This window comes from Bufo bufo, chromosome 1 (genome assembly GCF_905171765.1).
Source record: "Bufo bufo chromosome 1, aBufBuf1.1, whole genome shotgun sequence".
In the NCBI taxonomy this organism is placed as follows: domain Eukaryota; kingdom Metazoa; phylum Chordata; class Amphibia; order Anura; family Bufonidae; genus Bufo; species Bufo bufo.
The window spans coordinates 439,487,779-439,510,199 of NC_053389.1; the positions used below are offsets into that span (position 1 = coordinate 439,487,779).

The 22,421-nt window shown below is 42.3% G+C and overlaps 1 protein-coding gene across 1 annotated transcript in view; it reads left to right on the top strand.

Annotated features, from left to right (window-relative positions):
• Positions 1 to 22,421, top strand: part of ANO4 (anoctamin 4) — a 364,269-nt gene that overhangs the window by 328,133 nt on the left and 13,715 nt on the right. The window contains 2 exon segments of the mRNA XM_040415706.1: positions 13,489 to 13,525; positions 16,758 to 16,869. Coding sequence (XP_040271640.1) covers positions 13,489 to 13,525; positions 16,758 to 16,869 — 149 coding nt within the window.

Sequence of the window (22,421 nt, forward strand, 5' to 3'; positions counted from 1 at the left end):
AAATCATTGGTGGCAGTGGCCACAGGGACCTCTCCCCTCCCCCTCATTGGTGGTGCAGTGGCAGCTTCTGATCGGAGCCCCAGCTGTGTAAGCCTGGGGCTCCGATCAGTTACCATGGCAGCCAGGACGCTACAGAAGCCCTGGTTGCCATGGTAACATCCCTGATGCTGTGTGCACAAGGCACAGAGCAGCAGGGACAGTGTGAAGTCCTATTCACCCTAATAGAGCTGAATAGGACAAGGGATGAAAGATCCCAGGTTCTCGCCCCTAAGGCTACTTTCACACTTGCGTTCAGAGCGGATCCGTCTGAGACGGATCCGCTCATATAATGCAGACGGTGGATCCGTTCAGAATGGATCCGTCTGCATTATATTGTAAAAAAATTTTTTTTTTTTTGATGCGGCCCACATAAACTTACATTTTTTTTTTTTCACTTTCACAGGGGGTAACCAGACATATTGCACCCCACATTTTGTTACCCATTTCCACCTGAATATAGCAACACCCCACATGTGCTCAAAAACAGATTTTTGAGTGCATGGCAGGGTTCAAAAGGGCAGGAGCACCAGAGGGCTTTTGGAGGACAGATTTTGCAGCATTGGCTTTTTGGAGCTATGTCGCATATGAAGACACCCTGAGGTACCACTACAGTGAAAACCCCTCAAAAGTGACCCCATTCCGGAAACTAGACCTCTCAAGGAGTATTTCAAGGTGTGTAGTGAGCACTTTGACCCATCAGGCGTTTCACAGAATTAGGAAATACTTGGCTGTAAAAATGAAAAAGAATTTCACTGATGTCACCAGAAATTAAAAACCCCAAGAAGTGACCCCATTTTGGAAAGAGCACCCCCGTACAAACATTTTAAGTGGTGGAAAGGGCACCTTTGACCAAACAGGTGTATTACAGAAATTAATATGTAGTGGTTGGTGAAAAGTGGATATGTAAGCTCTGTGGACAAAATCAAATATAAGGTGGTAAAATTACAGGGTACATCAAGGATGAAATTATTCCATGGATGAGTGATAGATTCTGAAACAATCCTTGATGCACAGGCCAGGTTTTTTTAAGGGCAGGTTTCGCAATGGTGAATGGTGTCTTTCCTCACCCTGCATCTTTTTTGGGTCCTTTCCATTCTCGCTGTTTGGGGGACTTCACCAGGGAAATGTTGCCCTGGTACAACTCGGGCACGGTAACTTACAGAAGTACTGGGACCCTCCATTGCTTGGTTTGAAAAAATTAGGGCCTTAATCACCACCTCTTGAAATTGTAGGATTGTCTGGCCTCTAGATCTAAATAGCACGAATGCATTGTACAGTGCCATCTGTACAATGTGTAAGGCCAGCTTTCTATACCACACTTTTATTTTTCGTGTGGCATTGTAGGGGCTTGTAATAAATTGGAAATTAAATTTAGGAGAAAAACAGTAGAAGAAGAAAAGGAGAAAAAAAAATAGCAAAAAAATAAAAAAGTATCTTCTGCGCGATCAGTAATGGACACTATTGATCGGTGCTCAGTGGTTTCAAAATGCACGCATGCAGATGGTGGGTTCGTGCAAAATGCTAAACTGACACTAAACTAGCACTAACTGAAATATATATATATATATATATATATATATATACAGTACAGACCAAAAGTTTGGACACACCTTCTCATTCAAAGAGTTTTCTTTATTTTCATGACTATGAAAATTGTAGATTCTCACTGAAGGCATCAAAACTATGAATTAACACATGTGGAATTATATACATAACAAACAAGTGTGAAACAACTGAAAATATGTCATATTCTAGGTTCTTCAAAGTAGCCACCTTTTGCTTTGATTACTGCTTTGCACACTCTTGGCATTCTCTTGATGAGCTTCAAGAGGTAGTCCCCTGAAATGGTTTTCACTTCACAGGTGTGCCCTGTCAGGTTTAATAAGTGGGATTTCTTGCCTTATAAATGGGGTTGGGACCATCAGTGGCGTTGAGGAGAAGTCAGGTGGATACACAGCTCATAGTCCTACTGAATAGACTGTTTGAATTTGTATTATGGCAAGAAAAAAGCAGCTAAGTAAAGAAAAACGAGTGGTCATCATTACTTTAAGAAATGAAGGTCAGTCAGTCAGCCGAAAAATTGGGAAAACTTTGAAAGTAAGGGCTATTTGACCATGAAGGAGAGTGATGGGGTGCTGCGCCAGATGACCTGGCCTCCACAGTCACTGGACCTGAACCCAATCGAGATGGTTTGGGGTGAGCTGGACCGCAGAGTGAAGGCAAAAGGGCCAACAAGTGCTAAGCATCTCTGGGAACTCCTTCAAGACTGTTGGAAGACCATTTCAGGGGACTACCTCTTGAAGCTCATCAAGAGAATGCCAAGAGTGTGCAAAGCAGTAATCAAAGCAAAAGGTGGCTACTTTGAAGAACCTAGAATATAGAAACATAGAAACATAGAATGTGTCGGCAGATAAGAACCATTTGGCCCATCTAGTCTGCCCAATATACTAAATACTATGGATAGCCCCTGGCCCTATCTTATATGAAGGATGGCCTTATGCCCATCCCATGCATGCTTAAACACCTCCACTGTATTTGCAGCTACCACTTCTGCAGGAAGGCTATTCCATGCATCCACTACTCTCTCAGTAAAGTAATACTTCCTGATATTACTTTTAAACCTTTGCCCCTCTAATTTAAAACTATGTCCTCTTGTAGCAGTATTTCTTCTTTTAAATATTCTCTCCTCTTTTACCTTGTTGATTCCCTTTATGTATTTAAAAGTTTCTATCATATACCCTCTGTCTTGTCTTTCTTCCAAGCTATACATGTTAAGGTCCTTTAATCTTTCCTGGTAAGTTTTATCCTGCAATCCATGTACCAGTTTAGTAGCTCTTCTCTGAACTCTCTCCAAAGTATCAATATCCTTCTGGAGATATGGTCTCCAGTACTGAGCACAATACTCCAAATGAGGTCTCACTAGTGCTCTGTAGAGCGGCATGAGCACCTCCCTCTTTCTACTGGTAATTCCTCTCCCTATACACCCAAGCATTCTGCTAGCATTTCCTGCTGCTCTATGACATTGTCTGCCTACCTTTAAGTCTTCTGAAATAATGACCCCTAAATCCCTTTCCTCAGATACTGAGGTTAGGACTGTATCACTGATTTTATATTATATTTTCAGTTTTTTATATTATATTTTCAGTTGTTTCACACTTGTTTGTTATGTATATAATTCCACATGTGTTAATTCATAGTTTTGATGCCTTCATAGTCATGAAAATAAAGAAAACTCTTTGAATGAGAAGGTGTGTCCAAACTTTTGGTCTGTACTGTATATATATATATAAAACTAACTACCTATGACTAACTTCAGTGAAAAAAAGAAAAAAACACAAAAATGTGCAGATGTAAATGAGCACACTAGTTATTGGTGCTCTGCAGCATGCACGCACGTGCGTGCGTGCAAAAACTAGTATACAAATTCACTACAGTGGTTAAAAAGTGAACACTGGCTAAAAATTTGAAATATAGAGCTCTATATATATTTATATAAACCCCTAACTACACTTTATTCTTTTTTAACTAAAAAGAAAAAATGGCAAAAAAAACACAGATGTGGAAAGAAAATAAAAAGTGAAAAAAATGATCCCCCGGTGCTGATCAGGCAGGTATGTACTGAACAGCACTTGGCGGTCACAGCTTGCATGCAGAAAAAGTTGTTCAGAGATGGAAAATTGTAAAAAAAGAATAAAAAAAAAAAAAAAAATGGGGCGATGGGGGGGAGGGAGAGGAGGGGGTGGGAAGGGACAGGGACCGAAGGTGGTTTAGGGATCTGGACCTTTTGCAAATGGAAAAAAAATCACTGCAGCAGTTCCAGATCTTCTTCTTCTTTTTTCTTTCTTCTTTCTTCTTCTTTCAGCCGGTAGAATCGCAGGAAAAGCACAGTTGTGTGGAACCACAAATCCCAGCAGGTCAGATACAGCACAGAGGGACACAGGTCCACTCTGCATGCAGTCACCAGCTAGAATGGCTGCATGCAGGGAGGATCTGCCCTTTCCTGTGCAACTGTAGCGCTGCTATTGGCTGGAGCGTTGTTCCAGCCAATAGCAGCGCTGGCAGGGGACACCAAACACTGGTGTCCCCTGCCTGACCCAGTGGGGACAGGTGCTGACAAGTTCAGCACCAGTCACCCCTGTACAAACCCTGTTCCACCCCCCTGCAGCTTCCTGGATGAATGAAAAATCATCCAAAGCTGCGATTGGCTGGTGTGCAGAAATCAGCCAATCGCAGCGATTGATGCCTCAGGGGGGTGGAAAACCCTCCCTCTGCCCCTTGGGAAGATGGCTGCCTGCCGTCCTGAGCAGCCATCATCACCCGGTCAACGAGCGATTTCAGGGAGCGGGTGAACACAGCGCCGTAGCTTGTATTTTGAACCCGGTTCCCAGCGTTGTACGGGTTAATAGTGTTTACCACCGTCTCGGCAAATCTAATTTCAGCTCTGAGATTTCCAGTTTTTACTAGAGAGAAATGTCCGCCGGGTTCTTGATCCGGCGATAAATCAAAAGTGTAACCGTTCAAAAATTCTGGATAAAGCGATGTCGGCCTTTTGCTTCCCCCGAAATGTGTACGAGCAACATATATTCATGAACGGCCGATTCGTCTTGAAAGTTTTTCTGGTACCCAAGAGTTAAACTTTTCAGGGTAACCGACCCACTTTACAAAATGCAGCATTTTCCCCCTAACCTTCTTCTTTTTCATGATTTTTTTCTAGCCGGTAAACGCGTCGCTTATCGAGGGGTACTTTTTGGACTTCATCCACGTTCTATTAAAACGCTCTACCAACAATGCTTTAACCGTATTCAAAGTAAAAAAATGATGTATTTTAAAGGCTTCACAAAGTTTTCTCATAGGTTTGTTTATAAACTCTCGACCCCGATCCGACTGAAGTTTCCTGGGGGACCGCCCGCTTAATGTAAATATCTGTTCAAAAGTAGTGGCCACCATCGTCTTTGCGGTCATTTTAGCAACGTTTTTAAGTCCATGCTACCGCCGACGCTCCCACGCGGTTTATGCAATTTTAACTAATCAAGATAGTGTATTAATTGTAAAAAGAAAAAACGGACTACATTTTTATTTAAAAAGTCATTTTATGTAAAAAAAATTTAGATATTGCACGCAAATACATTTTATATACCGTCAAAGTAAAATTTACAACAATAACCAAGCCGTTTGTAATAAAGGTATGTAGAACAAATAAAAACATTATCAGGCTCTACGTACAAATACATTTTTATATATATCTTTTTAGGTAATAAAGAGCCTCGCGTTAACTCAAGGGTTGTTGTTAAGATTGGCTGCTGCCTGAAAGGGGTACGAACCGTTTTAAAAGGTTCGTAGGGCGACCCCCTTTTTAAATTATCGCAAAGTTCTCTCGTTCTTGTTTTACCGATCACAGTTGATGGTACGTTCAGTTCGGCGATGGTTTCCATTAAGAAGTCCCACCCGCGAGGCGTTTTAGCCTTAAGCAACCCGTGGCTCTGCGTCTCGACGCGCGTGAATCAGGTCGATGATGTTGGATCCTGGAATAGCTTGATCTTTATAAATGAATTCAACCCTAGTGTTCCAGTACGGCTTGTTACCAGATCGTCTCAGTTTGTTCAACAAAAGTTCAGCATTTTTCCTATACCTTATATTCACAGTGTCAAGTACCTCTTTAACATCATCTCTGCTAGAAGAGTCATTTGTCAATCGTTGTTGATCTGGTTACAGTTGCATCAAAGTTAGGGTTGACATTTCTTTATCGGCCTGTTTGTTGAGCGTCAAGTATCTCTGTAACACGTTAGTGTATCTCTTAATTTTTTCATCATCTGAAAGGTTATTTTTGTGTAGTATTTCGCTAATTTCGACGTCCAAACGCCGCGTAGCGGTTTGGCGTATGTCTGGTGTTTCTACAACAGTTTTTTATAACCAGTCCAACTTGTGTTTGGAAACCAGGAACATTTTCTCTGCATACTCCATTATGAGCCGCCGACTCTATTAGCTATCAAGCTAGTGATTAAAGGTATCGCAAAGCTGAGCAGCGAACCTATAAAACCGCCTCGTTGGTTCACAATGTGCTTCTTGTCTTTAATGGGGCAGCTTTTATTGCTTAATTTCTTTATAGCCTTGCGCCATCTTTTCAGTATTTTTTTTGTCGCTCTCTAAGAGGTATCTTTCCTTTAAGGATATTGAGAGCAATCTCGCCAATAGCTGATATCAAATCATTACTGGCGCTGCGTAATATTGATTTTCGGACTGTCGGTTTTGTTTTGCTCCATGCTGTTAAAAGATCCCAATTATGCCGGATCCTGTTCGACATCTTTACAGGCGCGGCGACGCTACCAAGAATGACCGTCGAGATGAGAAATATCACATTTTAGAGCTTCTTTTTGCACACATAAACCACCGGAACATCTGGCAGGAACAAACCGGTTCTTAGCCGTAGTTCCTCTGGCGTGTCGGATGTTAAATCTACGAGTAAATAACTGTAAGGCGCGTGCGTAGCATCTTCAAAAGGTTCTAAAAAGAAAAGTGTTTTACTGGGGTACATTTGCCAAGCCAACGTAATAAATAGAGATGAGCGAATTTTTCAAAAATTCGATTCGCCGTTTCGCCAAATATATTTGCGGCGAATTACGTTAAAAACGGCTATTTCCTGGCTGTTGAGAGCCTTTATAGTGGTGTAGAACACTGTGACTTGTAGTAACACGCATAGGGAGTGAAATAATACTGAGAGTCCATAGGACATGCAGATAACAGGCGTCGCTCTTAGAATCACTGCACACTTCACTTATTAGGGCAGTCACTGGGCCAAAACTTACCAAATAACTCAAGTATGAACTCAGCCTTACAGGTCGATGTTAGCGCCAAGAAGAAGCGTACTCCTTTTACTCTTCTGATCCGTCAGAACAATAACACACAAAAAACATATCCTGTCTGTCGAGCATAAGCCTTCACTCGGTCAGCATTTGCTCAATAATCTATCAGTATTGCTAATGCCAAAAAAAAAACAGGAGTGGATCTAAAACAGAGATGACACGTGAATGGAATATTTGCATGTCTTCTGTGATTTGTACCCACTCCTGCTTTTGGCTACCAAATCATAAGCTAATTCTTTCTGATGGGACCATACAGGCCATAGAGCTACTACACAGACAGGATCCGTTGTGCGTCTCATTTTTCCTTCCTTCTGACAGATAATAAGAAAGGTCAAATAAATCATGATGTCAGCCAGGCCAAAAGGCAAAATAGTGGCCCAGTCATGACCAAGTGTGGAGATGGCAGTAGCAGCATCAGGATACCACAGAGTGGTAAGGTGACATAGTGTGGAGATGGCAGTAGCAGCAGCATCAGGAGGATACCACAGAGTGGCAAGGTGACATAGTGTAGAGATGGCAGTAGCAGCAGCATCAAGATACCACAAAGTGGCAAGGAGACATAGTGTGGAGATGGCAGCAGCAGCATCAGGAAACCACATATGGGGACGCTGCATATGTTGACGCAGGGCTGTGGTGCCAACATCGGTACCCTGGCCACGCTTCAACTTCTGCCCACATATTCTACATATGGCCATGTTAACCTCCTCCGGCGGCTTAACAGAAAACTGTCACACCGCTGAGTAGGTGATTTTCCCCCCAACAGTCCGCACTGACTGACTGCTACCGCCGCTGCTTCCGTGAACCCCTGCACCATTACTTCCCGGGCATGTAGGCTGCTGTGAAGCAGGTAGTCTACCCCGAGCATGTTTGGCTCCCGACCTCCCACTGCTGCCACCCTGCTGACTCCCAGCTATGCTTTCAACACATATAACCGCCGACGTGAACTGAGAATATATTTTATCTTTTTGTACTGAAAAAGGTCACTAAATGCTTTCAATACAAATAACTGCCGAAGTGAACTGAGAATATATTTTTTCTTTTTGTACTGAAATACAAAATAATACATATAACCATCGTAGTGAACTGAGAATGTTTCTTTTTGTACTGAAATAGGCCACTAAACGCTTTCAACACATCTAACCGCTGATGTTAACAGAGAATATATATTTCTTTTTGTACTGAAATGGGCCACTAAATGCTTTCGCCACATATAAGTGCAGAAGTAAAATGTGTATATATTTTTCCTTTTTGTACTGAAATAGGCCACTAAACTCTTTTACCACAAATAAATGCAACAGTGAAGTGCATATATTTTTTTCCTTTTTGTACTGAAATAGGACACTGAACGCTTTCACCACACAGAAGTGCAACAGTGAAGTGCTTATATTTTTTTCCTTTTTGTACTGAAATAGAACACTGAACGCTTTCACCACATATAACAGCAGAAGTGAAATGCGTATATATTTTTCCTTTTTGTACTGAAATAGGCCACTAAACTCTTTCAACACAAATTTGTGTAGCCGCGCTTTTGCGTTTCACTTAACAGGCTTTTCTCTGTGTCCCAACGCTTCCTATTTCTGAAAATAACGGTTTGCTCTTTGCCTATTGTTTTATGTGTCTCAGGATCGGGATTGCGTGACTAATCCGACACATGGTCTTTTAAGTTGTCAAAATTAACAAGTCGTGTATTAGCGACGTTGAGAGTTATACCCTTAACCTCGCTCAATGGCGGGTTTCAGTCGTCGTCTCTACTTACGAATATGACCGCTTCTGCAGAGTTTCTGCCGCAGCTGCAGCGTCTGTGACAGAATATGATTTTAATAGGATTGGATTAGAATTTTATTAGGATTTTAATAGCTTGATAGGGTTTATAGGCTTTTATTTTATTTTATTTTAAAAATGTTTTTTATTGAGAAAAGCATTGACATGACGCAACACAAATACAATGTACGGCTTTCGGTAACATCTCTTATACACAAGGCAGAAGTCAATGTATCATCAGAAACATCGCACATCTAAATTGTGCAGAAGAAGAGAAGATTACCTATTGCATCCAGCATCACTAACATAGTTGAACAGTTTTATCATATGCAAAAGAAGAAAGATCAACCTTTGCTGGTATGAGCTAGTCAGACCAGCCCGCTTCTTCATTATTTAACAAAACACGAGATGAAGTACAAAGGTGTATAACCAGGATATGCATAGAGGTGATTGAACAACAGGTGAAAGAGAAGAGACATCATCCATATCTGAGAATAGTTCCTCAGGCGGTTCGACCCACCGACCTAAATTTCTTCCATGGTCCCCATACAACGTCAAATTTATGCGGAGTAGCTGTGTCCCAGTAAGCCAGTTGTTCCAGGCGGCATATCTGGTCACATTTTAGCAACCATTGACCGATGGGGGGCGGATTTGGCGATTTGAACAACATCGCCATAATAGTCTCGCCGCATCTAGCAACTGGAAGTCAAGCTTACATTTATGTCCCGTTATCCGGGTTCCCTTTTCATAGCCCAATAGACACAACTGTGGAGAGGGTGCAATGGTTCTCCCTTGTACTTTAGATAGTACCTCGCAAACCGAGGACCAAAATGGCAAGATGAAGGGGCAGGACCACCATATGTGCTTTTATGTGCCCACCCCCCCGCATCCCCTCCAGCACATGGGTGAGGAGGAGAGATACATAGTGTGCGTTTATAGGCTTTTAATAGGAATATATTAGGATTTTATTAGGATTTTAATAGCTTGATAGTTTTTTTTATGGGATTTTAATAGGAATTTATTAGGATTTTTTTTAGGATTTAAATAGCTTGATAGGTTCTAGATAGATAGATAGATAGATAGATAGATAACAGATAGATAGATGGATAGATAGAATAGATAGATAAATAGATAGATAGAAAGATAAATAGAATAGATAGATAATAGATAGATAGATAATTGATAGATAGATAGATAGATAGATAGATAGAAAGCTAAATAGATAGATAGAGAGATAGATAGATAGATAGATAATTGATAAATAGATAGATAGTAGATAGATAGATAAATAGATAAATAAATGACTAGATAGAAAGATTGATAGAAAGAAAGAAAGATAGATAGATAGATAGATAGATAGATAGATAGATAGATAGATAGATAGATAGATAGATAATAGATAAATAGTCCGATAAAAGAGCTTGATAGACCCTGAATATCATTTTATTTCAAACTTGATTGAAGTGTGTTCTGGCTTGATAGATCCTGACATACAGTTGCAAGAAAAAGTATGTGAACCCTTTGGAATGATATGGATTTCTGCACAAATTGGTCATAAAATGTGATTTGATCTTCATCTGAGTCACAATAATAGACAATCAGAGTCTGCTCAAACTAATAACACACAAAGAATTAAATGTTACCATGTTTTTATTGAACACACCATGTAAACATTCACAGTGCAGGTGGAAAAAGTATGTGAACCCCTAGACTAATGACATCTCCAAGAGCTAATTGGAGTGAAGTGTCAGCCAACTGGAGTCCAATCAATGAGATGAGATTGGAGGTGTTGGTTACAGCTGCCCTGCACTATAAAAAACACACACCAGTTCTGGGTTTGCTTTTCCCAAGAAACATTGCCTGATGTGAATGATGCCTCGAACAAAAGAGCTTTCAGAAGACCTACGATTAAGAATTGTTGACGTGCATAAAGCTGGAAAGGGTTATAAAAGTAACTCCAAAAGCCTTGCTGTTCATCAGTCCACGGTAAGACAAATTGACTATAGATGGAGAAAGTTTAGCACTGCTGCTACTCTCCCTAGGAGTGGCCGTCCTGTAAAGATGACTGCAAGAGCACAGTGCAGACTGCTCAATGAGGTGAAGAATCCTAGAGTGTCAGCTAAAGACTTACAAAAGTCTCTGGCATATGCTAACATCCCTGTTAGCGAATCTATGATACGTAAAACACTAAACAAGAATGGATTTCATGGGAGGATACCACAGAGGAAGCCACTGCTTTCCAAAAAAAACATTGCTGCACATTTACAGTTTGCACAAGAGCACCAGGATGTTCCACAGCAGTACTGGCAACATATTCTGTGGACAGATGAAACCAAAGTTCAGTTGTTTGGAAGAAACACACAACACTATGTGTGGAGAAAAATAGGCACAGCACACCAACATCAAAACCTCATCCCAACTGTGAAGTATGGTGGTGGGGGCATCATGGTTTGGGGCTGCTTTGCTGTGTCAGGGCCTGGACGGATTGCTATCATCGAAGGAAAAATTAATTCCCAAGTTTATCAAGACATTTTGCAGGAGAACTTAAAGCCATCTGTCTACCAGCTGAAGCTCAACAGAATATGGGTGTTGCAACAGGACAACGACCCAAAGCATAGAAGTAAATCAACAACAGAATGGCTTAAACAGAAGAAAATACGCCTTCTGAAGTGGCCCAGTCAGAGTCCTGACCTCAACCCAATTGAGATGCTGTGGCATGACCTCAAGAAAGCGATTCACACCAGACATCCCAAGAATATTGCTGAACTGAAACGTTTCTGTAAAGAGGAATGGTCAAGAATTACTCCTGACCGTTTTGCACGTCTGATCTGCAACTACAGGAAACGTTTGGTTGAAATTATTGCTGCCAAAAGAGATTCAACCAGTTATTAAATCCAAAGGTTCACATACTTTTTCCAGCTGCACTGTGAATGTTTACATGGTGTGTTCAATAAAAACATGGTAACATTTAATTCTTTGTGTGTTATTAGTTTAAGCAGACTGTGATTGTCTATTGTTGTGACTTAGATGAAGATCAGATCACATTTTATGACCAATTTGTGCAGAAATCCATATCATTCCAAAGGGTTCATATACTTTTTCTTGCAACTGTATGTTAAAGCAGCTTGTGGGGCATTCTGAGGGTGTTTTTGGTGCCAAATGAAGGTCACACTTTAATTATACCATTAGCACTATTATTGTAGCTCTTTTTATGAACTGTTTAGCTTTAATTAATTCCTGACGCCTAATAACAAATGTCCAAACAGCTTGGGGTGGTCTGTTTATACAGTAGGCAGGCTCTAGATGAGGGCTTTTGACACATCGTAACAAGTTTACAAACAGCATGGGGATGGTCTGTTTATACAGTAGGCAGGCTCTAGATGAGGGCTTTTGACACATTGCAACAAGTTTACAAACAGCGTAGGGATGGTCTGTTTAGACAGTATTCTAGCTATAGCTGCGGTCTTTTGAGATTTTATAACAGATGTCCCAGGACTTCTGAAGGTCGTACTTTAATTAAGCAAATCAAAATCCCATTCAGCCTACCGTAATATAGATGGCAGTAATTTTTATTTAATATATGTTGTTAGTAATATGTAGTTGCTATATGTCGATAATATTTATTCAGCTATGTGTCGTTAGTAAGCGGATTCAATCCAGGAAAGACTCACTGGCGATGTAAATCATCCAAACTCGGGAAATCTGGGTGCTTACACAAAATGGGCTGGCCGTATTTCACAAAATGGACGCCGCGGGAAAAAATAGGAGCGTAGATAGATGGATAGATATTAGAAGATAGATGGATAGGGACGTGTCCGGTCATGTCTGTGAAGGTTGCAGAAAGTCAAGCTATTTTTAAAACTTAATTGAGTTGTAGTCTGAATATACCATATTAGGGCTTGTCCAGACTGTCTGGAAAAGGGGCGTGCCCACCTGTCACTTTGAGTTTGACGAGAACTGTCTCCCTATACTACTGACATTATTTGTGGTGGTATATCCACCACTGTTGGCTTTTGTTTAAAAAATTTTTTTTGAGATGAGGAAATCACCATTGCATGCTTCTACTTAAAAGCCCTACTTTCATAATATATCATTGTAGAGTAAACTTTTTACGTTTTCCATAAATGTCACCCGAAAGCCAATTTTCCCTAACTTTTTGTGAGTAGTGTATATTACAAGGTTTCTATTTACCTGTACTACTTCTGCAAAGTTGTATGAAACGTTAGTGACCATGTACAGTAACTATAAGGTTTCTTTCACACTGCTGGCAGGCGTTCTGGCAGGCTGTTCCAGCAATGAACAGCCTACCAGAGCTATCTGGATCCTTGCTGGATGGCAACAGAATGCTTGCCGACCCCATTGACCATACTGGGGTCTGGCAGAGATCTGGCTGCTACCTGGAAAATATGCGTGCAGCTGTATTCGACTGGTCGAATCCTGGCATATTTGCTGGGTAGCGGCCGAATCTCTGCCGGACCCCATTATAGTCAGTGAGCCATCGTGCATTTCGGAAATATCTGGCAATGCTAGATCCAAATAGCTCCAGCAGGCTGTTCTCTGCCGGAACTATGCCAGCCATGTAAAACAGGCCTAATACAGACTTTAAATGGAAATCAGGACAAGATATGTAAAATGTATTTGTGATATGTAAGATGTATTTGCAAACATACTTAGTTTTTGTATAGAATTTGTATACATTCTAAATTATAGAAATACGATATACAATAATATCATTATCTATATACTTGGCAGAAACAAGTAACATTGTTAAATGCATAAGTGATGACATGGCATGTGTACATTAAGCATTATTTGTTATGTTTTGCAGCTTTATGAAAAAGTAGCACTTTTTCTCACTAACCTCGGTAAGAATTACAAGTTATTAAATAACGTGTAACTTTTATTTTTGCTTATGATTGTGCTATCAGCTTGAAGACCTGGGTAAACGTCGAAAAAGAAACTAATATGAAACATGTCAATAGTTAAAAGGGTTTTCCAAGATTTCTTTACTGATGACCTATCCTCTGGATAGCTCATCAGTATCTGATCGGTGGGGGGCCAACACCCGGGATCCCCTTGCTGTTTCACATGAAATACAGCTAGCAGTAAAGCCAGTAAGCTCACAATGGCCATTCCTGCAAAAGTGAGTCTGACTCTATAACATGGAGCCTTGATATAGTGAGTTAGAACATGGGTATATTGGTCATCAGTGATGGCCAGTTCGCAGTGTTCGCCAACGAACACAGGCGGGCTGCCATCTTGATTCACAAGTCCGGCGATACCTGTGTCGTTAGCCGGTCTGAAACAAATGCGGTCACTGGGAGCAGCCAGTTCCGAGAACAGCCTGATGTGGGCCCCCAGCGTCTGTTCTCGGAACTGCCTGCTCCCGGTGACCGCATTTGATTTCAGACCGGCCCACGACACAGGCACAGGTAAGGACTTGCCTGTGCATCGCCGGACTTGTGAATCAAGATGGCAGCCCGCATGTGTTCATTGGCAAACACTGCGAACTGGCCATCACTGTTGGTCATCATGACAGTCCAGTGCCCTGTTATTATATACTGTCGAGTTATATTATTATGTTGACTACCAGCTAATATCCAGAGTAACCCCATTTGCTGCATGGACAGCAGCTAGACGGACTGGGAGGAGCTCAGTAAGGTCATGTTAGGTTGTCACAGGTATCTGGGACCACGCTGACTGCAGTGCATCCCACAGATGCTGGAGGGTGCATGGGTAAGGATAGTCATTCTCTTCCAACAAATGTTGGATATTTCTAGGTGTGTGACATGTTGCATTGACTGCCTGGAAGATTCCATCAACCCCAGGGAACACAACCAGCATGTATGGGTGTATGTGATCTGCCAGGATGGATACATACTCAAATTGGTTGAGAGTGCCTTTCACATGGCTGAGTGGGTCTAGAGAAGGTCACGAAAACATTCACCAGACCGTTTTGCTGCTGCCACTACCAGCTTGTGTTTTTTCAGCAATGGTTGCAGGGTGTTTACTGTCTGATGTTTCTCGTCTGACATGCCAAAGTCTATCTATCTGATGAAGCAGAAAACATAACTTATCAGAGAAGGCAAGTCTTTGCCAATCATCAGAGGTCCAAATCCAATACTGCTGCAAAAATTGAAGCATTTTCTGCTCACGCAAGGTTGTTAGCAGAGGTGCAGTGACCTTCTGTCTGCTTCGAAGCCCAATATGCTGTAGGGTTTGCTGACCTGTTTAGGACACACTTCTGGTAGCCCCCTGGTTCATTTTGGTGTTGAGCTGCTCCACTGTAGTCTGCACCTTTGTAATCAACGTTCACGTCTCGTGTCAATGGCACATGGTTCTCTGTGGTTTCCATGTCGCTTATTGGCCATGGTGCCATTTGTCTACTCATGATACACTTTCACCACAAGAGCACGTAAACAGTTGACAAACTGTGCAGTTTCATAAATAATGCCACCCTTGTTCCAAAAGCCAATAATCACCCCATTTTGCAACTCTGATAAATTGTCCATTTTACCCATGACAGCAACAAGGAATATGTATGCAGACAGCCTATTGTATACCTTGTATACCCACCAAGCCAGCTTGTGACATGTATCTTCCTTCATGAGCTACGCGCTGCCAATGTCAGAAATTGGCAGTGGTCATAATAATGTAACTGGACTATGTAGAATGTCCAAAGCCTTATTCCCTCTTGAAAGCCTTCAGAACAGTCTCTTCTTAAAGAGGTTATCCAACCCCTATAATGCCCCCTGTAATGCCCGGGCCCCACAAACAGGTTGTACTTACCTTGCTCCCCGGCACCCATGTCGCTTCTGATGCCCGCACAGCTGCCACTGCATCTCCACGTTACACAGATCAAAACATCGGTCGATGGGATGGGAGGGGATGCAGCAAATAGCAGGCCACGATGGTGACGAGCCTTCCTAGCATCGCGGGTGACACTAGGGAGGCTCGTCCCCATCACGCCCTGCTATTGCAGTTAGGTGTGTACAGAGCCTAATTACTTATCTATTGTCAAACTTAAAGATAACCTGCCGCAAAATACAGTGCAATCTGCAGGCAGCATGTTGTAGAGCAGGAGAAGACTAATATACAGTATTGTGGGAAAAAGTTCTGTATAACTTGAAATTTCTACATTTATATCTCTGCTCTTTTTAAGCTAAGTAGCCAAATGGGCTGTCTTAGCAGTAACTGATAACCTTTCCTACATAAGTGTGTACAAAGAAATAGCTGTCAGTCACTGATAAGACTGCCCACTTGGCGACTGAACTCTGAAAGAGCAGAAATAATGTCAAATATGCTCAGCTCCTTCTGCTCTATAACACACTGCCTGCACATTGGACTGCATTTCATGGTGACAGGCTCTCTTTAAATGTAAGTGTAAAGGTTTCTTATAAAGGTAATAGATATTTAAAGGTTTCCTGCAAAATAGTTATAGATAATATTTTTCTTATCTTTTGCTGATTGACAGATTGCAGAAGCTGTACTAATCCTGTCTCATTTTCATATAGAGTAAATTTAGACTACATAAGACTTAAAATACACCAAATTTATCACAGTGGTTGATAATGGGTGATAAATCTGGCACACCGTTAAAACATCTAGTCTACATAAGTTCATGCTACCTATTAGTTAGCGTACTTTACGCCAGAATTTTGCATCAAAATGTTGGTGCATATTTGCACACTGTTGCATCTTAAGCTATGTCCCTTTCTGATAGGGCACATCCCTCTCCTGCTAAGACACACCTCCTTGTCAACCTAGTTAAAGAAAGTGTATAAAACCCAAATGTGGTGCAAAGCACCTATACCAGGGATCAACAACCTCCGGCACTCCAGCTGTTCTGAAACAACTCCCAGCATGCTCTATTCACTTCTATGGGAGACACAAGAACTGCCAAGCAAGTGCCCATGCTGGGAGTAATTTCACAGCAGTTGGAGTGCCGAAGGTTGCTGACCCCTGACCTATGCCGTTTTTTGGTGCAAATGAGAACTAGAATTCCGGTGCATTTTGATTAGTAAATCTCCTGCTATCTCTGTGTTTGAGTGTAAAATATGTTTCAAAATCTACATCTGTGCACGTTTCTACCCACAGAACAGCCACGTACTGAATCAGAGTGGGAGAACAGCTTCACTTTGAAAATGTTTCTTTTTCAGTTTGTCAATCTGAACAGTTCGACCTTTTACATAGCATTCTTTCTTGGGAGGTAAGTGCATTTTCCTTATTAACTGAACTTCAGGAAGTAGAAGAACTTGTACACTTTGGGGACCAGTAACTCACAGAATTTATAAATAATCTCCCAGTAGGGGACATAAGCAATATATCACTGAAAAAATAGCCCCTAAAATGTAACCTTTACTAGATATATTTCAAAAACGGAATACACAGAACCCCAAAACAGAAAATAACACATTTGTGTACACAATACATCAACAACAAATATATCTTGTGCCCACACAAATGTATAATAATATAGTGTACGCATAATTACTCAGAACTCAGCAAGGGCAATATGATGAAACTTATCTGCATAATATATACTGCTCAAAAAAATAAAGGGAACACTTAAACAACACAATGTAACTCCAAGTCAATCACACTTCTGTGAAATCAAACTGTCCACTTAGGAAGCAACACTGAGTGACAATCAATTTCACATGCTGTTGTGCAAATGGGATAGACAACAGGTGGAAATTATAGGCAATTAGCAAGACACCCCCAATAAAGGAGTGGTTCTGCAGGTGGTGACCACAGACCACTTCTCAGTTCCTATGCTTCCTGGCTGATGTTTTGGTCACTTTTGAATGCTGGCGGTGCTTTCACTCTAGTGGTAGCATGAGATGGAGTCTACAACCCACACAAGTGGCTCAGGTAGTGCAGCTTATCCAGGCTGGCACATCAATGCGAGCTGTGGCAAGAAGGTTTGCTGTGTCTGTCAGCGTAGTGTCCAGAGCATGGAGGCGCTACCAGGAGACAGGCCAGTACATCAGGAGACGTGGAGGAGGCCGAAAGGAGGGCAACAACCCAGCAGCAGGACCGCTACCTCCGACTTTGTGCAAGGAGGAACAGGAGGAGCACTGCCAGAGCCCTGCAAAATGACCTCGAGCAGGCCACAAATGTGCATGTGTCTGCTCAAACGGTCAGAAACAGATTCATGAGGGTGATATGAGGGCCCGACGTCCACAGGTGGGGGTTATGCTTACAGCCCAACACCGTGCAGGACGTTTGGCATTTGCCAGAGAACACCAAGATTGGCAAATTCGCCACTGGTGCCCTGTGCTCTTCACAGATGAAAGCAGGTTCACACTGAGCACATGTGACAGACGTGACAGAGTCTTGAGACGCCATGGAGAACGTTCTGCTGCCTGCAACATCCTCCAGCATGACCGGTTTGGCATTGGGTCAGTAATGGTGTGGGGTGGCATTTCTTTGGAGGGCCGCACAGCCCTCCATGTGCTCGCCAGAGGTAGCCTGACTGCCATTAGGTACCGAGATGAGATCCTCAGACCCCTTGTGAGACCATATGCTGGTGCGGTTGGCCCTGGGTTCCTCCTAATGCAAGACAATGCTAGACCTCATGTGGCTGGAGTGTGTCAGCAGTTCCTGCAAGACGAAGGCATTGATGCTATGGACTGGCCCGCCCGTTCCCCAGACCTGAATCCAATTGAACACATCTGGGACATCATGTCTCGCTCTATCCACCAATGTCACGTTGCACCACAGACTGTCCAGGAGTTGGCAGATGCTTTAGTCCAGGTCTGGGAGGAGATCCCTCAGGAGACCATCCGCCACCTCATCAGGAGCATGCACAGGCGTTGTAGGGAGGTCATACAGACACGTGGAGGCCACACACACTACTGAGCCTCATTTTGACTTGTTTTAAGAACATTACATCAAAGTTGGATCAGCCTGTAGTGTGTTTTTCCACTTTAATTTTGAGTGTGACTCCAAATCCAGACCTCCATGGGTTCAGAAATTAGATTTCCATTCTTTTATTTTTGTGTGATTTTGTTGTCAGCACATTCAACTATGTAAAGAACAAAATATTTCAGAAGAATATTTAATTAATTCAGATCTAGGATGTGTTATTTTTGTGTTCCCTTTATTTTTTTGAGAAGTGTATATAACATTATAATGCAGAAAACCATGGTTGTGACCAGGGGCATTGCTAGAGTCTGAAAAGATCCGGGGCATGAGCCCACATGTAGCCATGTCCCCACCCCATGAAGCCACGCCCTCATCACCACCGGGGGGGCCTTCACAGTAGTTATTAAGCCCTTTCAGCAGTCCCCCCTTCAGTGAATGGGGGACTGCTGAATGGGGTTAATAACTACAGTGAAGGGCCTAGCCATCTGGGCAACCCCACAGATCATCCATAACAGTGCCATCCACAGATCCTCATAAGTGTCATCCACAGATCCCCCATAAGTGTCATTTACAGATCCCCATCAGTGTCATCCACAGATCCCCACCAGTGTCATCCACAGATCCCCCATAAATGTCATCCACAGATCCCCCATAAATGTCATCCACAGATCCCCCATAAATGTCATCCACAGATCCCCATAAGTGTCATCCACAGATCCCCATAAGTGTCATCCACAGATCCCCATAAGTGTCATCCACAGATCCCCCATAAGTGTCATCCACAGATCCCCCATAAGTGTCATCCACAGATCCCCCATAAGTGTCATCCACAGATCCCCCATAAGTGTCATCCACAGATCCCCCATAAGTGTCATCCACAGATCCCCCATAAGTGTCATCCACCACAGATCCCCATAAGTGTCATCCACAGATCCCCATAAGTGTCATCCACAGATCCCCGATAAATGTCATCCACAGATCCCCCATAAGTGTCATCCACAGATCCTCCATAAGTGTCATCCACCACAGATCCCCATAAATGTCTTCCACAGATCCCCCTAAGTGTCATTCACAGATTCCGTCCCTGCCCAGCGCCGCCTCCTAGCTAATTTATTCACTTTACTTGCCTCTGTGTAATTGCAGAGAAGCGCCTTAATCTCGCATAGGCGCACTGGCAGAGGCATCGTCGAACGAGGTGCGCTGGAAGACGGCGCATGCGCACTTCGCTCGACGATGCCTCTGCTAGTGCGCCTGTGCGAGATTACACAGAGGCAAGTGAAGTGAATAAATTAGCTAGAAGGCGGCACAGCAGGCAAGAGTACGCTCTATGCGGTGGCGTACCTTGCTTATGGGAGGCGCCGGCCCTGGCCCCCGCCGGCCCTGCATTCGGGGCACTGGACAAAACATCCGGGGCTCCAGCGCCAAATCTTTTGACCAAACGACGCCCCTGGTTGTGACCATAACTCACGGTTACTTGATACCAGTCACTGGGTGCCAGGCACTCTTCACTGGACAGCTGTAGGGTCACCTTAGGTATATAACATCTTCCCTACCCCATTTGTTGGTTGCTACCCCTGAAGACTGCCTGGCACCCAGTGACTGGTATCAAGTACTCGTGAGTTATGGTCACAACCATGGTTTTCTGCATTATAATGTTATATATACACTCACCTAAAGAATTATTAGGAACACCTGTTCTATTTCTCATTAATGCAATTATCTAGTCAACCAATCACATGGCAGTTGCTTCAATGCATTTAGGGGTGTGGTCCTGGTCAAGACAATCTCCTGAACTCCAAACTGAATGTCAGAATGGGAGAGAAAGGTGATTTAAGCAATTTTGAGCATGGCATGGTTGTTGGTGCCAGACGGGCCGGTCTGAGTATTTCACAATCTGCTCAGTTACTGGGATTTTCACGCACAACCATTGCTAGGGTTTACAAAGAATGCTGTGAAAAGGGAAAAACATCCAGTATGCGGCAGTCCTGTGGGCAAAAATGCCTTGTGGATGCTAGAGGTCAGAGGAGAATGGGCCGACTGATTCAAGCTGATAGAAGAGCAACGTTGACTGAAATAACGACTCGTTACAACCGAGGTATGCAGCAAAGCATTTGTGAAGCCACAACACGCACAACCTTGAGGCAGATGGGCTACAACAGCAGAAGACCCCACCGGGTACCACTCATCTCCACTACAAATAGGAAAAAGAGGCTGCAATTTGCACAAGCTCACCAAAATTGGACTGTTGAAGACTGGAAAAATGTTGCCTGGTCTGATGAGTCTCGATTTCTGTTGAGACATTCAAATGGTAGAGTCCGAATTTGGCGTAAACAGAATGAGAACATGTATCCATCCTCTGATGGCTACTTCCAGCAGGATAATGCACCATGTCACAAAGCTCGAATCATTTCAAATTGGTTTCTTGAACATGACAATGAGTTCACTGTACTAAAATGGTCCCCACAGTCACCAGATCTCAACCCAATAGAGCATCTTTGGGATGTGGTGGAACTGGAGCTTCGTGCCCTGGATGTGCATCCCTCAAATCTCCATCAACTGCAAGATGCTATCCTATCAATATGGGCCAACATTTCTAAAGAATGCTATCAGCACCTTGTTGAATCAATGCCACGTAGAATTAAGGCAGTTCTGAAGGCAAATGGGGGTCCAACACCGTATTAGTATGGTGTTCCAAATAATTTTTTAGGTGAGTGTGTGTATATATATATATATATATACATACATATATATATATATATATTTATATATTATGCAGATAAGTTTCATCATATTGCCCTTGCTGAGTTCTGAGTAATTGTGCGTACACTATATCATTGTACATTTGTGTGGGCACAAGATATATTTGTTGTTAATGTATTGTGTACACAAATGTGTTATTTTCTGTTTTGGGGTTCTGTGTATTCCATTTTTAAATGTATCTAGTAAAGGTTACATTTTAGGGGCTATTTTTTCAGTGATATATTTTGGGGACCAGAAGCCCAATATCAACTGTACCATAATTCACAACATCCTCCTAGATATGTGCTGCTATTGTCAAAATGATTCCAGCAATTTGACTGTAAGGCTGGAATCGCACATGCAGTTTTTAGTGCAGTTTTGATGCAACTTTATGTGTCAAAGAAAGAAGTGGGTGGAAAAGGAAGGAGAAGTATAAATCCTTCCTTTATAATTCCCATTCCTGTTGAATCTGCTCCTGGCTTAGGCTCAGAAAACTTCCCGAAAACTGCATGTGTGATTGCAGCCTAGTACAGGTTTAGGCTCCAGAAATATTTCACTGGCATTCCACTGTGGGTCTGTTGTATCTAGGACATGAGTCACATGGTAGGGAAATCTCTTTTGTAATAAAAATTTTAGGACATCAATCATCCATGAATTGTAGGACACTCAACCTATGACAAAAATAGCCTTGCATAAAGAATGTATTTATTCAGTAGATGATTCCTGCATATTTTGCATTGTATTTAGTTACATGAAGATGGCTTCACTGTTCTTGAAAAGGAGCCACTACTTGCCTGCTATCTTATGACCCGTCAGAAGAACAGAAAAACAAAAACAAAAAAACGGATCCTGTATTTTAGGCATCCGTTATGCTCAGTTATGCACATTTTGCACCCGTTATTTTAGATGGAAAAAAAGTCCTGTATGTGGCCTTTCATGAAACCTGTGTGTAGCCTCTAAGTTCAGATAGGAAATCTGTTTATCAGCTTCTCTCCTGCTGCAGCAGTTACGTAGTGCCATTGTAATATTTATATAGGCTTCTTTTTTAATTAAATGGGCATTTGTTGTTTTGGTGCAGATTAGCTATGGCAGACATCCATGTAAGCCACTACAGGCTGTAAAGTTGTTCACTAAATCCAGCACATTTGCCAG